The sequence below is a fragment of the Phaenicophaeus curvirostris genome, chromosome 1 (assembly GCF_032191515.1).
Source record: "Phaenicophaeus curvirostris isolate KB17595 chromosome 1, BPBGC_Pcur_1.0, whole genome shotgun sequence".
Taxonomy (NCBI): domain Eukaryota; kingdom Metazoa; phylum Chordata; class Aves; order Cuculiformes; family Cuculidae; genus Phaenicophaeus; species Phaenicophaeus curvirostris.
In genome coordinates this window covers 86754327-86774148 of record NC_091392.1, presented here as the reverse complement: position 1 = coordinate 86774148, position 19822 = coordinate 86754327, and the positions used below count along the sequence as shown (strand labels likewise).

General features: G+C 46.0%; 1 protein-coding gene across 1 annotated transcript in view; it reads right to left on the bottom strand.

The window, feature by feature from the left end:
* Positions 1-2561: 2561 nt before the first annotated feature.
* CASQ2 (calsequestrin 2) overlaps positions 2562-19822 on the bottom strand; it is a 34343-nt gene continuing 17082 nt past the window's right edge. The window contains exons 4-11 of the mRNA XM_069867114.1: positions 18848-18959; positions 17516-17589; positions 16932-17062; positions 11628-11673; positions 9556-9610; positions 8860-8960; positions 8436-8510; positions 2562-4601 (exon numbers count right to left, since the gene is read on the bottom strand). Of these exons, the coding sequence (XP_069723215.1) occupies positions 4395-4601; positions 8436-8510; positions 8860-8960; positions 9556-9610; positions 11628-11673; positions 16932-17062; positions 17516-17589; positions 18848-18959 (801 nt within the window). The 3' untranslated portion in view covers positions 2562-4394. The remainder of the gene's footprint in view (positions 4602-8435; positions 8511-8859; positions 8961-9555; positions 9611-11627; positions 11674-16931; positions 17063-17515; positions 17590-18847; positions 18960-19822) is intronic.

Here is a 19822-nt window from a genome sequence, read left to right as displayed (position 1 = left end):
GCAAGTCAGCCACACCCGGGAAGTGATATGTTCCAATCTAATTAATTTTTTCTCTGGGAATAAAAGGCAGTGCTTTTTGTTTTGTCTTGGTACTGAATCAGTCGTTTCTAAGGTATGATTGTGGACAGACACAGAGAAGCCGTCTGTGTCCTTGGCTATGCGTGCATGTTGGCATGTGGCTGAGTAGCTCTGTTCTGGGATGAGAAGCAGCTGAGGTCTCTGGTGTCACTACAGGGGTGTTCCTCTCCCATGAGCAGTGCGGGAGAGACTCACCACTCCTCAGAAACACCATAAAAACCACTGACCCTGAAAATATGGAGTAATCTGTAAATTCCAGCATGCCTCCCTTGTCCTCTCTTTCTGGAGCTGTTTCCCAAAGGGCTGACGTTGGGTCACAGCAGTTTCTGGATCACAGAGACTCTCCATCAGTGCCCTTGGATCTGCTGCAAAGGCAGAAAATTTCTCCTCTGTCCTTCTCTATGATAGCTGTAGTATATGGCTCTGGATGGATTTCCCTCTCCCTTGATCATTGCCCATGAGCAGCATGGGGTGGCTTGAGGTACAGCACACCAAAGAAACCCCACTCCTGTGTCCCCTGCCCTCATATGCGGGGACTGGGAGGAGGTGATGTATGTTCTTGTCATGTATCACTTGCAATGGGGGTTGATTGCCATATTTGGGGCTGTTAGGGCTGGGATTTTTGGGCACTTTGAACTGACTGATCAGCTGGAAGCACTCATAGTTGGATGAGGGCAAAGTATGATTCTTTGGGGGTTTTATGTCTATTAAAATCCATTTAATTTCAATGTCTAATTAACACTTTGGAGAAAAAGAACTATTTGCTAAGAGAGGGACAGACTTGCCTGCAGAAACAGTGTTGCCCGCATGCATTTTTTTTTTAAATAAAGAAGTTTTATGCTCGTTTCTCACCCAAACGTACTGACTGTTGGCTTTTGAGTGTGTAGGGGGCAGGGTTAGGCTGACTTTGCTTCTTAGGGTCTCCTGTGCCTTTCATGTGCCAGTGGTGCCTACTTCTGACAATGGAGCCCAGGAGTGTTTGTGCCAGGGTGATACCTCCCCACAGCAGCATCTTGCCTGTCCCTGCAAGTAAGACTCTCAAATTCAAGCTACCATCTTCTTCACTATAAGTGCTACTGTATTCAATGTTTGGTCACTATGAAATTAAAACTGGGGCAAAGAAGCCATTATGGGTGAATGGGAGAGGCTTTGCTCCCTGTTCATCTTCATTGCTGCAATCCTTCCTCTGCCACAATGTTGTTTTTTTTAACTTTTTATGTATTTATCCCATAAGCTGAAGATAAAAAGTTCCCAATTGTGGGCAAAGAGAACCGTGAAAACCATAACAGGGGGAGGAGGGAAAGGGTGGCCCTATCAAGGACTGTGCTGGCACCACAAAGGAGTGGCAGCCACAGGATTGGACCTGTCTCTGTAAGTCGAGGGGAACTTTCCATAAATTGCTGACACCAGCCCACCAGCCCTGATATGAGCTCAGACTTCACTGGCCTCTGTATAAACGTAAGAGTCACTACATTATTTCCTCCCTCAAGCTCTGTTGTTTGATGCACAGACATAGGTACACGCCTGTGAAACACCTGAGCACTTGAACACGTCCATAGTGCCTTCTGCAGGACCTTCTGCTGTGCCTGTGACAGGTGTACCCTCCAGAGCATTTAGAGAGAGGCACATCAGAATAGGCAGCATCCACAGCGGAAAGGGAGAGACATAAAGGATGTCTGGGATGTCTGGACACAGTGCCAGTTGGGAAAGGCACTAGAGAAACTTCTCATTATTTTCTTCATGTTTATAGAAATTCACAGCACTTTGCAGTGACTGGTCTGAAGCTGCAGGGCCTGTGCAGGCTGTTACCTTATATATGGTGAAACTGTACATGTTTTACTCCTGGGAAAAGACCCAAGGTAAAAATAAACAAGTACTTTGCTCAGGTGAGTAACATAAGCAGTATTTGTCCCTTAATCACAGACTAGAAGACTGCTAAATTGCTAGTTTTGCCTCTTCTTCTCACTTCTTACCCATGTGAAAAAATGACACCTTGAGTCCCAATTGCTCCCACTCTCTCTGAGCTGTGATCTTCCAGCAAACCTCCTGAGGAAACAGCTGAAAAGAGAGAGCAGAAAGAGGGTGCTGGCCACCCCTCTGGCCAGTAGAGAGGGATATGTGAGTGAAAGAGAGGAGGAGACCTCTGCGTTTAGAGAACTCTGCATTTCAATGCTTTTGAAAGTCTCCATCAGGTCCTGTGGGATGGGGCTGAGTTGTTCATAATCCCAGTAAAGAAGCAAGAAAGGGCAGAAAGCTGACCCATGGGCTTTGCTATCCTGTCCATTCTTCTGATAGGGTGTGCTTTAAAAGCATGGGTTGAGGGTTTGATGTCCAATGAGGAATTAATATGACCTGTGGCGATATAAGCAGTCATACCACATAAGCACAGTATTCATTCATATACATAGAGATATATGGATACCCAGCTGTGTGTTGTTCATACTGGCACTTTCCACCAAGGGGTTATGGCACACATAGGCGTATTATCAGTACTTGAGCCTTTTTTATACCAGTAGTTTCAAATTTCTATTGCAGCTTAAATATAGAGAGAGAGAGAGTCAAAGAGACTGATCAACAGGCAGGAAAAAAAAACAACCTATGAAGTCTGGCTTTGCAGTTCATCCGATAAAGGAAATGTGTAATGTATAAACCTTGTTTCTCATGAGACTGATTTGCATTCATATAACAAGCTCCGATTCTCCTGTCCCTTGCACTGTTATTTCCACTAACATCACTTACCTCTGACGTAAACAGCTATAAGAAAGGTCAGAATAATATTTTTCATCTGTAGCAAGAGAGGACATGTGTACCTACCTATGCTAACAAGTCTGGACAACTGGAGAACATATTTATAAATGTATTTATGAAGATAAAACTATCTCCAAACTCTCCATTCATTGCACTATTGTCAAACCTAATAAGCTAAGACAATTGAAATCTGCCGGCATGGGAAAACAGGGAGACCTAACACTGTCACAGTGACCTGCACATGGATAGCGCTGCACTTGCCAGGACTGAGTTGCTGACCCCTTGCTTTATGAGTGACCTCTTTGACTGTGAACTTGCACCCTGAGGTCCTTCTCAGTCTGCAGTCAGAAGGGGCTTCTCACAGGCTAGAGTGAGACATCCAAGTCTCTAAGCAAGGAGTAACTGCAACTGAATGCTTAAATCCAAACAGCTTAACTCCTTTCACTGCTCATTGCCCAATACATGTTATCCAGCTTTTAATATGATTGGATGAATGTGTTCCCTCCCATCATCTTGGTCATGGGAAAAGATACTATACTAGCTTTGGATTAAAAGTCAGCTAAAGCTGGAAGACCATGGGGAATAGCTGGGCTTCAGGGTGGGCCTCTATGAAAGTTTCCACTGGCAGGAGTATGCTATCTCATGTGAACCATCTTCAATCCAGCTCAGATTCACCTAAAAGGGAAGCTAGGCCCAGTCCAGACCTGGCTACAGATGTTTGGAACTGGCCTGCAGATGCTCGGGTGTTTCTTTGAGGTTAAGACCAATGGTTTGGCTCAGTGCCATGATCTTCAGCCTCAAGAGTTTGGGCGCAGATTTGGATCAGCCTTTCCAGCTGTTCAGGATGTCTTACATCAGGCCACCTGGACTTATCCTACCTTTCTCCTGAGCTTACAAGAAGAAAGAGGTTCAGATGGGGACCATGGTGTGTAGTTTTGCATTGCTCTGCCAGAGAAGAATATCCTGTTTTCACATGGAATCACTGAAAATTTGAACAGCATCCCTAAAACCTTTCTCCCCTCCCAAAGGTATTTGCTGCTCTTAGCATGTTAATAAGTAGCTACAGACTCCCGCAGCAGAACTTGCAGGATTGAGGGGTCTTGGCAGAGTACTTGCAAAGGGCATTTCCTTTAATAAAAGGACTAAACTATATAGTGGACTTCCCTATGTCTTGGAGCAAAATTTGGTCTTTGGATGTAAGTGCTGGGCCAATGAGCATAGATAACACAAACTGGCTCCCTGCGTCCTTCTGGCAGTGAGCAGGCAGGCATTTTCTTCCTGCTTTGGGACACCTGGGACAAATTCTCTGCAGATTCCTATTGTCCTTACTAAGGAGGCATGATTTACAGCGGTGCTGTGTGCCCGCAGGCACCGTCCGCCCCGGTGGCTCAGCACCACTGAGAATCAGGCTAGGGGGTCCCGGCAAGGGCAGGGGCAGGGAGGGCGGGGCAAGGGGGAAAGAGGAGCAACAGTGCTTGCTGACGCTGAAACACAGGTCTTCGGATGGAGGGACCTGCCACAGGGGGAGACCTCTTGGCCCCCACAAGTCAAACTGCACAGAATCACAGTTAGTCATCATCGTCGTCATCATCATCATCATCATCGTCATCATCGTCATCATCATCGTCATCGTCGTCATCATCATCATCATCGTCATCATCATCATCATCTTCGGTATTTATCTTCCCAGAAAGCACATCCTCTATCCAGTCCTCCAGCTCCTCAGCTGTGGGCAGATCATCATCGTCTCTGATATCCATCCAGATGCTGTCAGCCTGCAGGGACAGGTGATGGGGCATTAGCTACCCTTAGAGACACATGGAAGAGATCGGGTTCACTGCCATTGTGGGGCGAAGGTCTGAACTACAGGTGGGATGCAGGGGGTGTGGTGGCATTAGCTCACTCTCTGCCACAGCCTGTGGTGTCTCTCTGCCCACGCACTTGGAGTACCATTTGTCCCTGAAGTGCTGTTCCTTATGACTAGGGGTGGTGGGACTGGTCAGGGGGTTTACATGAGCGTGTGGTACTGTTTGCCTTGGGTTAGATGTGCGCCTACTGCCTGTTCCTCTCTTGTGCTGCCTACACCTGTGAGCAAGATGAGCCATCATCCACCTGATGCATTGTCCTCACTTTGTCTGGCCAGTTCTGTAGACTCCAAGTCTACATAAAGAGACCTGTACAAGCTCCCCCTGCAATGCCCTAGTCTCAGTAGGGCACAGGATGCCCTACTCAATGCCCACAGGATGTCTCAGTATTTCCCTCTTTCTTTCCAGAGCCTTTCTGAGATTTCTCCCTTTGAGCCTTTACACCCTGCTATCAGCAACCCTCCTCTCCAGCCCCTTTTACCATTACTGATCCTTTACACCTTGCTGTCAACAACCCTTCTCTTCAGCCCCCTTTGCTATCACCTTTGCCCCAGGATGTTCCTCTGGACTCTACGTGTGACAGTGGTTGCTTCTCTTGGAAGAGCCTTTCCTCAGATCGTCTCAACCATGCTCCACTTGAAGAATGGTGAAAAACACTGATGCCCTTGACTATGGCTGCCCCCTCCTTTCTTTCCAGCTTCTGAAGTACATCCATGTACTGGAGGAGATAGGGGGATTCAGTAAGAAGATGCTGTCTAAAATGCAGTGAGAAGATGCTACCTAAATTCTGGCTGTCACTGAGGGACAGGAAGCATAGCTTAGATGATCTCTGAGGTCTAAAATGAAAGGCTTTCTCCCTGACTTGCTATAGATTTCTTGTGTAAATGCCTGGTTAAGCCCCTTTCCCTTTACTCTCCCCCCTCCACGGAACAGGATCAGCTTCTTATTTTGCAGAATTGCTGTGAGGTTATCTCATTCAGCATTTGATGTTGCAGAAGTAAGTGCTTTTCATATGCCAGAAGATAACTACCAGCTTTTGAAAATGCAGCCCACTTCTTCCCCTGTCTGTGGTACCTTATTCTCTTTGTTACACGACTTGCTAAAACCTCAGAACAATTTCTGCTCGAGGAAAGCTTTTTCCCCCTTACAATGTTTTGCTACTAAATCACCACAGCTGTATGAAAAACAGCCATGGAAAGTCATATAGCTCTTGCTTCATGTGAATGATCTTGTCCCCAACCTCAGGACTGTTTATGCAGCAAACAGTGGCAGCTTTAAATAAGGGCAACAAGACTGGACCCACTGCATCTAGAGAAGATGCTGTAGAAAGAAAGCAGCAATATTTTGCAGCATGTAATGGCCCTCATCCTGAGCCACCAAGATGTGATGGGCCAGTGGGGGCCACTGGGAACTCTGGTGTTTGTATTGGCAGGTTTTTAGAGAAGCAATGGGGTCACAGGGGTTATGTCCACTGAAGCCAACAGCAGTGTTTATTTTTACGCTGCTGTGTAAGCTCCATTTTGTACCTGTGTAACTTGGCTGAGTGCAGTGATGTAACACTGAAATAATGAAATGAGCTAAGTGTTTGTTTTAGATATCACCTGCCAAACTAGAACTTTCTTAAATCTCTCTCTTGAGGAATATAAAACAGATTTAAGAGCAGTAAAATAAAAACTGCAAATAATATAGTAAACAACCTGAAACCTTTACTATATCAAAGCTAGATAATGCATGAGTTTTTGCAGGCCTCTGAGTGACTGCTGGATGATAAGGTGTATGTTCCTGCCTAATACTGCTTTCTATGTGATTATCTTTCCACTGACAATCCTACTTCCATAAATTGCCATTAATAGCTGTTTAGTGTAGCTTCAATATGGCTTAAACTGTGGTAAACATAATGAAGAGAGATACTGCAGGTGAGTAATAAGGGCAAAAGACTAAGACTCAGGCTCTATTTCTGGCTTGTCCTTTTCTCGCATGATTTTAGGTGGCAGGTGCTATCTTGGCCCTCTTCCCTTTTGTCTTTCTCAACAATTCTTCTAACAAGCCTTAACCCACTCTCTTGGTCCGGCCCATGGTCTGACAAATCCCGCTCTAGTACAGGTAAAGCACTGCCTACCTCCAGCAAGAGCCACATCTATTCTGTGACTCCTAAGTCAGCCTGAGCACTTTCCTCTCATTCCCCTCAACGGGATGGGTGAGATCCACAGTCTCCACTTGCTTCATAACACCATCTCTTTGCCTTCCTGATCATATTTCCCATCCTATGGTCTTGCAGCATTTGTTGTAACTGGAGCCATAATCATCTAGTATACTCTCACTGTCCCTCTTTTTCTGGGGAGGTACAGGAGAGAGGACAAAGGGGCTGGGAGCAATGTTGGTGTTGGGACCAGGACCAGTGTCCAGCCCTGTCTCATCTCAAAGGCCCTCTCTGCTCTTTTCTAAGGAGACATCAGGTTCTCATGCAACTAAAATATCAGCCACGAAGAAGTCAAGCACCAAATTATGAACACTTCTGCAGTGGTGAGATTTCTGCTTCCAGAGGCACTGGCTCATTTTAACCACAAGTTCATCTTAAAAAGGATAAACCACCCAGCATTAAACTATCCAAAATAAACTAAGGTAATAAGTGAGCTAGATTGGAGCACACTACATTACATGGTCTTTTATCATCTTGGATGTTATTGTCAGAAAGAGGAAAAATTATTTCTCTCTGTAGTCGTGTCAGGTCTGTGATGCATATTACATTGCACTGAGCAGCTCTCCTCAGATCTCTGCTGATTGGGTCAGATGGAGTCCCTCTCCCACTTGCCTTAAAAGCTCACAGCGTGCAGGCAACCTGACATCTGTGCCATGGCTTGCCAGCTCGAAGGCGACCGTAGTGAAAACAGTAGCTGCCTAGAAAGCTGACCTGCTTAACTCAGCTGTGGGTGCTGTGGGTACCACCACCACAGCCATTGCAAAGCAGGCCCTGCCCGTGCAGCTCTCCCTCTGCAGTGCTGCCAGCTGTGGGACTGTGGAAGCCCTTCACTGTGGGGCGGACACATCTCCTCTTCCCAGCCAAATCCCTCCAGCATCACCTGCACAGCGGTGGCTGAGGGGAGTAGGGGCTTAGATTAACCCCAGAATACCCTCTTCACCTCAGCAGGATCACTCCTCTACCAGTTTATGTCATACTCTTATTAAGGCTGTCTATTTATTTGGGGTTTATTTTCCAAGCTGTGGAGTTGCTCCCTGTCATTGTTGGAGACTATCTTTCCCTCCTACACTCAAGCTGGGCCATTCTGCTTCTGCTGCAAAAACGTCCCTGTTTTTCTCCTCTTCTCCTCCCCTAAGCAGAGCTTGCTTTCTCTCCCCTATACACACACTTTTCCTCCACGAGCCTACCTAATTTCACTCAGAGCAGGGCACAATGCTGTATGCTATGGGTAGGGATGGAAATGTGAGACCTTGAAAATAAAACCAGGCAAAGTTCTGAAGCTCAGACCACAGGGGCTGGTTCTATCCTCAGAAGATGTGGTTTATGTGTGACTTGGCAGCAGAAAAACCCTCAGACCAAAGCCCTGAACCCCAACGTCAAAGGTGTTATGAACCCCTGTTATGTGGGAATGGTGAGGTCTCTAGAAGTTTTCCTTTGGGAAAAGGCCTGGTCTACCTGCACTTAGCAGAAATCCAGCAGACCTCAGATCCTGTTCTTTCTAGCAATCTTGGGGTTGCCGGATTTTTTGGGCACATGCTACTCACGTCTGTGACGTTCACCACCCCGATCTGTGGTCTGAACAGGTCAATCTTGAAGGTCTTCTCCCAGTAAGTGATCAGCTGCAGGAGTGAGAAACAAAGCTCAGACAAGGGTGTTTGCCATAGCTTCTTGCATTCATCCAGCTGGCTGGGCAGTGCTGTGGGACCATGTATCACTGAGTGAATGGGAGAGAAGAGAGGTTGAACACAGCTTGGGCCACTGCACATGTCAAAGGAAAGTGCCAGCTCTGGAGATGTTCCCAAGACTCCATCTCCATGGGAGCAGCTCTTAGGGATCTTAGGTTTCGAGTCCTTTATCTCCTGTGCTCATGCCAGGGCAATTCCTGTGTTTGTGCACACTTACAGGCTCACACCCGCAGACCCATCCATGAATTAAACAGAGAAAAGGTGAGGATCCCCCACTACTCACCAGAGGAAAGTCGTCGGGGTCAATCCACACAATGCTCAGGTCAGGATTATCAGTGTTGTCCCTGGCAACCTGCTTCAGGATTTCCAGGAACTCAAAACCATCTGAAAAGATACATGAACTGCTGCAGCCCACTCACACAAACATGCAGGCATTTTTTGCTTGCAGTGTTTTCAACTTCCCTCACCCTCTCTATGCACACAGGAGTTGTTTATAGTTCTCATTAAAATGCTGTCTCCCAGCTCTTTCTTCTGATAATAAGGCTTTTAATTTCGAGCATCCTCCCCGGGTACTGAAATTAGTTACACATGAATTAAGTCTCCTAATCCTCGTGTGGAGTGGAACAATGTCACTATTTTCTTGTGTCAAGGGAGGAACTGAGCCCCTGAGAGGCTGAAGCTTTTCAGTGCGCTGATGGCACTGAGAAGCATTGATGTCATGGCTTTTCAGGAGCTGATGCCCACGGGTTTCCTTCATGCCCATCAAGCACACAGCCTGCAGCACTTTCCTGAAGCCACACAGCAAGATGAATGTAGAGGTAGGAGCAAATCCTGGTGCTGTGGTGTCGCTAGTGTAAACACCTAGAAGGTGTTACACTATCCCAGTCAGGGTGTGGAGCTCCACATTGCAAACAGAGCACATGAAACTACAGAATCTTGTGTGACAGAGAGTCACACAAGGAGGAAAGCAGCCTCCTACCTGGGTCATCCTCTTCAGCAAAAGCCACAATGTGAATTCCATCCATGTCGTCCTCCTGGAAACAAAAAAGCTATTACCAATGGGCCGAGGGGGGAGGACAGACTCCAGGCAGTTGCTGGAGATGAGCAGTGGTCGGACGCCTTCAAATGAACAGGACAATTGCAAAGAGAGGCTTGACTGCAGCCCCACTGGGACACCAGAAGTGGGAGCTGGGGTGAGACTGAATCATTGAGGTATTAGGCACTGAAGTGGGTAGTTTGGGTAGCATTGCTAAAACCTTGCAGCTGAAAAAGAGATGGTTATTATGATGGCAAGGGCAAGGGAACTTCTGATGGTGCGGGGCAAAACCCTGATTGCAGAGAAAGGCAAGAGCTCTTTAGGGCAGAATATGGGCTCACCCTCCATGCCCAAGGCAACTACCCTCATTAATTCACGGCTGCCAGGGGATGGTTGGTGGGGAAACAAATATCTGCCAACATACTCGGACACCGACCATGCTACTTCAGGGCCAGCAAAGGAAGTTTCCTCACAAGAGGCATGTTGACTCCCTTGGGCACTTTTTGGGAGGTGAAGAGTCTCTGCTCTAGGTGACGGTCTCTGTGAACAGGAAGGGGAATTGAGTGGGAGGCTCATTTTGGGGCTCCAGTAAATGGAGGCTGGAAATGACAGCCTCGTGGACTGTTTTTCTCTATGAGGTACATGAGTAATGGGCAATGATATTGGTAAAGGCCAGCAGATCTGCTGGCCAGTTCATCATCCACCTGCTATGAATGTCATCTCTGAATTATCCCATGGATTGGCTTCGCCTTCCTCACTCGCTGCTGGTCCCAGTTTCCATTTCAATTGGTTTTAATGCGAGAAAAAATTCCCATCTAAATGCTAATTTCTTTTCCCTTCTGAGCCCAGAGGTGACAAAGCCACCATCAAAAACTGAAAGGAGAAAAAAAAACCTGAAAGATTAAGTGGAAAACATTATCTTTAAAAACAATAGCGGATGCTGGGCCTTTGCTGGCATCTTCAGGGAATATGTTTTCATCAGAGCATTCTAGGCAGATTTACTTGGGATTCAGACCACTTACAGATGGCAAAATCTACCCTGTTGCTTTTCTTCCATAGTTGCCAGCAGCATTGTCAGACAGCAAATTTAAAAAAAAAAAATTGATATATGATTATAAATGCAGGTATGTAATATAGCTCTGTTCTGATGTCCTAGACAGCAGACAAAACTGGACTAACTCCACTGAAGGTGTTAGAGATGTTCTGAACTTGCAGTGAGATCAGAATCCATCCTGCTTTCTCGTATACATATGAGTCGCCTGCTAATAGCAGAGACACACTATCACGCCAAAGTGACTCATAACTCCTTGTTCAGTTTTATTACCTCTTGTCTTGTTGTACTAAAGTCTCCCAAGGATTTTGGTGCTCTGGAGTCCTGCAGTGTTTCATGTTAACACAGCCAAACAAGGAGGCAACTGAATGCTGTTATAAACGTGCCAGGCTTTTTAGAGAAATGATTGCACCATCCTTAGCATCTGTAAAGCACCCATTCAGCTTTGGATTTCAGCATTCAGCTTTGGTTTTCAGCATTTCAGCATTTCAGCTGGCACTTGGAGGTCCCTGACTGGCTGTTAATATCATCCTCAGTCACAGCAAAGGGGTAAATTGACAGATGTTATTTCTCTTTCATTTTGACCCTTCTCCTTTTCCTCCACACTTGTAGAGTGTGAGATAAGATAGAGCATCCTTGGGAAGGATTCTCTCCATAGCTATTTCATGGCCCCTACAGAGGCTCAATACCCACCTGGCACACTTGGTTAGCTTTTCCTACTCCCTCTGTGGAGCAAACAAGACCCAACTCAGCTGTCCACCACTGTTGACCAGAGCATTTGAACACACCATTTGAACTCAGGCACTGGGCATCATAGCCAAGGCTTTTGCTTCTTCCCAGAGGAGGGTAAGTGGTTTTGCAAGGAAGGGACGATGTTTTGCACAGCCAGAGACTAGAGCTTTTGAGCAGTTCTTTCTTATTGGAAGCTATCAGGGAAACAAGGATCCCCACCAAGTGTTCTTACCCATGTCTCAAACATATCCTCTGGGCGCAGCTTCCGCAAAGTTGCCCTGAAAGGAAGACAGAAACACTCTTTGAGGATGCATCCAGCATTGTCATACATGATGCTGCTGGTGTCATGGAAAAGGTCACCATGGCATGTTTGGTTGGCGGCTGGAGTCAGCGCCATCAGCCACTACATTTTGAAAGCAAGCGCAGGGGCACAGTAGGTCAATTTATGCTTTCATTTATGGTGATGCAACCCTGTCCTTGCCCCCACTGGAGTCACTGCTGCCACTATTTGTGCTTTCAAAGATGACATGCCTCTCTGTCCTGGGATACATTCATGGATTATTCTCACACATGGCAGATTGTTCTATCTATGCTGAGAGTATAAGGTGACCCATTCATTTGTGTGTTGCAGTGTCTGGGCTGGTCACACTTTTTTTTTCCTACTGGACTTTCTTTGGTCCTCTTTCCTCCTAGTTTTACGTCAGCATAATTCCACCATGGAAATCCTTCCAGACACTGCTGAAGAAGACAGAATAACCTCTGGCAAGAAAATTTAAACTGTAAGACAGACTAAAGCAAACTTTTTTTTTGAGAAATCATTCAAAAAGGACAAAAAAGAAGAAAGAAGTCTAAATGTTTTCAGACACATCCATAGCACGAAGCCTGTCAGAGAGCCTGGCAGGCTGAGAGGTGACTAAGGTATTAAAGCGGCACTGAAGGAACACAAGACCATAAGAGAAAAGCCCATGTAATCCTCTGCACCTCTGCTTATTCCAGCATAATATGTTCAGGGAGTCTCCCCAGCAGAGCAAGTATCCCTGGCTGACCAGCCTCAGGAGCTATCACAAAGAGAAGTCTTGGTTGATGAGGTCCTAGAACAGGTTGGTAAAAGGAATAGCAACTTGTTGCCAGGACCAGCTGGAATCAATGAGATGTGTAATGCGTTGCTTCAGATTGATTTGATACCAGAGCAGTAGAAACAAGGAAAACATTTTAGAGGTTCCTAAAGGACCTGAGAAGCAACAGATCTGGCAAGATGGCTCCTTCATGGGCACAATGCTACTGGAAAAAGTAGAGTTAACAGACATTTGAAGGAATATAATATGAATAAAAAAATAGAAAAGAATATAATATGATTAAAAAGAGATGTATGGCCTTTAAGAGGAAATTTATGGCCATGGATCTGCTGGAGTTCCCAGATCAAGTGAACAAGTGCGTGAAAGTATGCTGGTCAATGCAGTGAACTGGTTTCAGAAGACCATTGGACAAAGTCCTTTTCTAAAGGCTCTCAGAGCAACTAAGCTGCAGTCAGATCAGAGGATAGGTCCTCCTGTGGATTAATGACATTGGAAAATGATCAGCAGGTTGAGGGAGGTTGTTCTGCCCCTCTACTCTTCTCTGGTGAGACCACACCTGGAATACTGCATCCTACTCTGGACTCCTCAGCATAGGAGGGACTTGGACCTGTTGGAGCAAGTCCAGAGGACTAAAATGATCAAAGGCCTAGAATACCTCCCCTACAAAGAGAGGCTGATGTAGTTGGGGTTGTTCAGCTTGGAGAAGACTCTGAGGAGACCTTATGGCAGCTTTTCAGTTCTTAAAAGGGGCTTACAAGAAAGATGAAGAAAAACTTTTTAGCGGGGCCTGTAGAAATAGGACAAGGGATAATGTTTTTAAATGAAGAGAGGAGAATTTTAGACTAGATATTAGGAAGACATTTTTTATGCTGTTGGTGGTGAAACACTGGGAGATGTTGCCCAGAGAAGTGGTAGATGCCCTATACCTGGAAACATTCAAGGTCAGGTTAGATCGGGCTCTGAGAGACCTGATAGAACTGAAGATGTCCCTGGTCACTGCAGCGAGGTTGGACTAGATGACCTTCATGGTCCCTTCCAACCCAAACCATTCTGTGATACTGTGAAGGGTGCGGATAAATGATCAGTTTTCACACAAGAACAGGTTAACCAATTGAGATTCATAGCATATTCTTTGGCATGATCGTATGCGTAACACATTCTCACATAGTCTGAAAGAAATGGGAAATAGGAATAGAGCAGCATTTGCTTATCATATCCAATTAATCAGATGGCTGACGCCAGGCCCGACTATGGTGAGATATAGAGGGGTCTCCTGGGACTTGAGTGTCTGCATAATAGACGTGTAGGAAGTAACACACTTGCAGAAAAACAGCCCTGATTGTACAGGTGTAATGATGGGTTCTAAATGAGTTGTAATTAGTTATTGCCTCTCAGGCAGGGGACCTGGGTGTTGCAAATTGAGAAAGCATCAGCTCCAAAGGCAAAAAGGCAAGAAGAATGTTACAAATGGGCTGACTGAAGAGTGAAACACATCACACAGTTAGGGCAATGGATAATTACATTGCACACTTCCACAGTGAATGTATTTGTGGTTCTGGTCATCCCATCACAGAAACAATATGGAACAACTGAAAAAGGGACGTGGAAACACAGCAGCTGGGAATGAAGGTATGGAATGACCTCTGTTTTGTTAAATAGATGATAACTCTACATTGTAATAGAGGTGAATTAAGAGGGTATTGGTAGGGTGTCTGAAAAAATTGTGAGTGGTAAAAAACAAAGTGAAACAGGGAACAGCTAGTGATTGTTCCTCTTGGTATAAGAGCTAGTAGGCATACAGTAAAGTTATTAGGTAATGGGTATAAACTGAACAATTAGGAATGCTCTATTGATGCAATTCATAATCTGGCTGCTGAACTCATAACAATTGGATACTTTCTGCATCAAAATAGAAACAAGGTAAAAAATGACTATAGAAATTAAAGAAGTAGCCATTAAGTACAAGATCATGGATACACATTGCTGATTATCAGAAATTGGAAATTATATCAGGTGAATGCATATTATGTACTTGTACCTGGCTTTCAAGGCATTTTCCCTAGATGTTCTCTGGGGGCAGATCTTGGAGAAAGGGTACTCAGTGAGGAGGATTTGATCATGTCCACAGGGACCAGTTGCTGCAGTAGTACTTAAGGTTTACTTTGGTAACTCTGCTGGATAAGCTGGAATAAGTGGTGTTTAGGTGAGTAAGGGGGAGCAGAATCCAGCCCCAAGTCACTACACCTAAGTTACAGAATAGAGGAGGAAGGGAGGCGTCCAGCCCCAGCATTCTGCATGTAGAACAAGCATAAGCCCAGAGACCTCCTGCTGCAGGCAGAGGAGATGTCACAAGATTTGTATTTGTTCAGCCAAGAGCAAAATCTGGGATGAGACCTGAGTTGTGCTGCCTGGCCACCATCCCTAGCTGGACACCTGTCTGCTGTTGACCTTGGATGAATCACACCACCATGCAGAACAGTTGCTTTCTGACCTGCTCCAGAGATGATGAATTTTCCCACCACAGCTTGCAGCTGCCCAGGGAAGCATCAGCCAGGAGGCTGGGCGTCTGCTTCAGCTCCCACCTCAAGCCTGCAGAGAAACTTCAGCAAAGCCCAATTCCTGCGTGGGGTTGGAGGAAGAGGTGGAGAACCCCATCTGGGCATAGCAGTAGGGAGCCCTTTTTGAAAAGTACGTTTAAAGCATGCCAAAGAGCGTGGGTACTGCTGAGCAATGGGAGCTTTACCCAATGATGTGACAGGGCTCCTCCTGGGGGATGGAGAGGTGGCATGGGGCTTTGAACCTTAGCAGAGACCCAGCCCATGCCTGCTGGTTGGGGTAAAGTGATAAAGTCTGCTGTGTGAGGGGCAGGAAGTGAGGGGTCCCCTACGCCTTACAGCAAAGGAGAAGATCCTGCTGAGTTGTCCACAGGGAATGAGCAAACAACAGGTGTTGAGATTGCTTCGTTTTTCTCTACAGGCCTGATCATCACCTTATCTAATTCCACTTTCTGCCTTTTGCTTTAGGTGCTTTACAAGAAGAAGCACTTCTGCTCTGAGAGACATAGAACTGCTAGGAACATATCAATGTCACCCCAGTTTTTTTTCCCTGCCATGCCAGTACCTTGGCGGGTTTGGGATTTCAGAGATCCAATTTCATGAGACTCCTTTTAATTCCCTTCTGAGTCTTGGCACTTGCAAAATAAATGACCCAACCTCTCCCTCCTACTGAGCACCACATAACATCTTGAAATTACTTGAGGAGTTTCTACTGTAATTTTGTGCTTGTGGAGAACTTGCCCTATTAGGCTGGCACTTAGCTGACTGTGTTTAATCAACCTCCTGAGGCTGCTACCTAAGAGAAAGAGCTTGAGGATAAAAAGATGGGAAGAACTGAGGTCAAAAAGTCCAGGAGGTCAGCAAAGTGACCTTTGAGTGACCTGTGAGATAGGGGTCCCCTTCATATTTCAGAAAAAGCAGAGATCTGTTTCCAAATCTGGTGACTTGTGGATTCTGGAGATGATCTCCCATTTGTAAATGATCTGTGTATGAACACAAACCTCCAGCTCAGCTTGATTTGTGGTAAGAGTACCAATTGCCCTGCTTTTCTTGAACTCTTTTCTGCTCTATTGAATTCCTGCTGGGAAATATAGTTTCAGGAGAAGCAGATAGCCTGCATGACTATCCTGTGCTGTATTTTTAAGGGTGTAAAAATACAGCACCTCATAGGTAGTTGCGCCCTTACATTTAACCCTTTGATTTTACATGGCATCAGCCTTTCCAGACAGTTCTGGATTGTTGTTGGCTGAGTCCCTAACAGACATGATTGCAAAAAGCATTGAGCATCCACAGCTTCTGCTGAGTTGATCAAACACTGTAGGTACTCAGCACCTTGGCCACATAGGCCCAACACAGCCATAACAGCAGTGGCTTTCTTTCTGTGCCCATGGTCAGCAGGAGCCTCTTAGTCCATCTCGGTTCCTCTGAGATTGGTCTGAGCTCAGAGCTTGCCTATAGATGTATCGGACACCATGAGAGGCATATACCCATTGGTGAGGCTGTTTTGGGGAAGGAGGGGACTGGACAGATATTGGATTTGGCTTGAGAGGTCTTGGAGAAGATCATCTTCTGTACAGACCTAAATTAAAAAGCATGGGTAAGTAGGGCAAGGTTTCTGCTCTCTGCAGCCTGCAAACCTCCCTCCTCTTTGAGGAAGGACTAGCCAGGGAGAAGGAAGAGGGAAGCCATGTTGCCACAGCCCCATGGTAGTGGGCTCTGATTGTAGCACAGATGCCTGCACCTCTGGGATTAGGAAAAGACGAGCCAAAATTTGAAACACAGGTCATCAAATTGCCAAAAAGTGGACATTGTCCTAATTGTTACTGAGAGAGATGCCCTCAAAACTCTGCAGACAGACACATTTACCTGCTTTCCATGGCCAGGAGCATCCCGCACACTACATACCTTCTGTGCTCCTTCACAAATTCAACCAGCTCCTCTTCTGTGTAAGGCTTATCTGGGATGTGAACAGGCTCATCCATAAATGGTTCATAGAAGTCCACCTCGTTCATCTTCAAACCTAGCTTCTTGGCAACCTGTTGCAGTGTAGATGGTCAGAGGTGAGTGTAGATGGTCAGAGGTAACCTCTTTGCCTACTCAGAGCCTCTCCCAGTGGCAGAAGTGAAGTCAAGGTTCTTGGCATTTTTCAAATCATGTAGTCTTAGGGGTGGCTGACAAAATAGAAATGGATCTTTCCATGATAGAGACAACTGGTGTTCTCTACACTGGTGGCCTCAAGCACTGGGGCACTGCAAGGCCAGAGTTATGGTCCAGCAAACATAATGGGACTGGTTTCCAAACCCAGATGAGGACCTGCTTCCATACTGTAGAAATGGCCTTCTATCTTCTGGCAAGGCCAAATCCAAATGCAGACACCAACACCACAAATTACAGGAACACCAAAACCAAGAATCTAGTAACAACCTGAGCTTCTGGGAAACAGGTTGTGGAGTGTGTGAGCTGCCACAGTTAGGTGCATGGATGCTTACCCCTTTGTCAAAGGTGGCAAAGAACTTGATGTATGGCTGGAAGTGTTCAGCAGCTTCTTCAAATGCCTTGTAATCTGGAAGGAGAAAAGGGCAATGAAGAATAGATTCACAGACAGCTGACCACACTCTGATCAGGGAAGAACAAATATAAATTATTGCAAAATACATCAGATGGCAGCACTATGTTTCTCCCATCCTCCCAGAATGTACAAGCAATGACTATTTCATGTGGAGGGAGCAGAACACACACCATGCAGCCCCACAGCGCTCAGGAAAACTACAGAACTTGGCACACCAGGCTTAAACGGGGCTGAAACTGTCAGCCTTTCAAAGCAGGTCCAGGAACTACAACTCCAGCCTGTTGACAAGGATGTTTGCAGCTGCCCTCTTGCAGAAGCCGTAGTTCAGCCTAGGAAACACATGGAATTGCTCCATCATTAATGATCGCTGCCATTCCCTAAGTATTCACCAAGCACAACTAGGCACACTCCTTCTGCTGCAGGGGGAGGCAGAAGGAACAAGGTATGTTTTTACTGTTACGAGTAACAGCATTAGGTCCTCAGCTGTGGTCAGGAAGGATGTTCTTACCCTGGAGGGAGCTGTTTACAAGAGCTGTTTACCACCTTCCTTCAAAACACTCACTACGGAACAGCATTAGGGGCACAGTCCTGCCCAGGCTGCCCTGTAGCACATTTTGAGCTAGTGAGGAAGGGAGAGGTGGATGGCTATTTTGGTGCAGCAGACCTGGTGATACATTAATCACTCAGGTAGGAATATCTGTTTATTTGCTAAAGGCAAGCCTTTCAAGTGTGGGGTCCACACTGTCAGCACCACACAGTGAGCAGAGAGAGCACTCAGGGCTAGCAGACAAGGCTGGGGAAGAGATCCTGGTGAGCATTTCTCAAGGCTTGTGAACACTGACTGTTTTGCTTGCAAAGGTCTCCAAGAGCACAGGACCAGCCTCTCCTCGGTCTTGGGGTCCAGTGAAGAGAAATAGATCAGTGTCTCTGCCAGGCTGCCCTAAGACATCCTGCTAACTGCTGCTTTCTGTTTGCTACGATAATATTTAATTTTATCCCTTCTCCAGCCAACAGATACCTTGCAGAAGTGTCACTCCTGGTGGAGTAGAAAGAGGATCATGCATAGCAACAGCAGAAACTTGCATGCAACCCCACCTCATCCTCCAGCAACTTTGGCACTATCGCAAGCTGCTGTATACCCCTAATACCCTTTGTACCCATAACAGCCTTAATGTTCATGCAGAAGAACCAACACCTGACTGCAGCGTCCCCAGCCAGGCTCCAAGCCCCGTGAGCAACATAATCATCTTACGTTCAGAGTCTTCTCCTTTGAAGTAGCCAATGAGTTTGATTTCATCATCAATTTCGTCAAAGGCCTGAAGCTCCAGCTTGTTGTTTATGATCTCCACAGGGTCTTCTAGCAGCTGCCATGACAAAATGCATTGGATAACACAACAATCTGCAGCACCAGCCTATGCCTGGCAAGGTTTGTCATTAGTAGCCTAAGTGAGGAGAAAGAGGTCACCCAATTTCTCTGTTGCTGGAAAACACTACTTAGTGCTCTCTGCCTTAACATGTGGAACCCAGAAATGCAGGTCACCTTCAGACAGGGCCATTAGTAGGCTGAAGCATCAAGAGAGAAGCTGAGAGAGGTCTGGGTAATGCATGTTGAAGGACATGTGCTGAGAGATAAGTAGTAGCAATTGCAGCTGGCTTTAGTGAGGCTGAGAAAAAGGGAGAGCAGATGAAAGGGACTGGTATGGGGACTGAACTCCTCTGAATGATGGATATATTTGTTTTTAAGTGTCATTTGCCAGAAGAGGTCATTGCAAAGAACTTGCTTTTGGAAAACATTAAAACAAGCATACTAGAGGGTGACCAAACAATGTTTTGGAGCAGTGGAAAGTCTGAATGTGAATTTTCATGGCTGATCCTCCTATGCATAATGGTAAAATGCATACTTGGGCCCCAGACACATCACAGTGAAGCTGGAAGACCTATCTGCTGCTTCAGCCCATCATTACTCCAGACTTTGTTTCGTTTCTCTTAACTAGCCACTGCTAGTGAAAAGATTTGTTCTAACTATTTTTCCCAGAAATACTGGTGTCAGTCAGGTGTGGTATCACAAAAAAACCCCACAACCGTGCAGGTAGACCACTGTACAGGCTACAGAGGAACAGAGCACTTCTGAGACCAGGCAGATGAGGCACCATAAATGTGTTTGTTTCTTGGTTTGCTGGGTTTTTTCCCTCTTGAATGCAAAATATGCAAACAGATATCCTTGCTC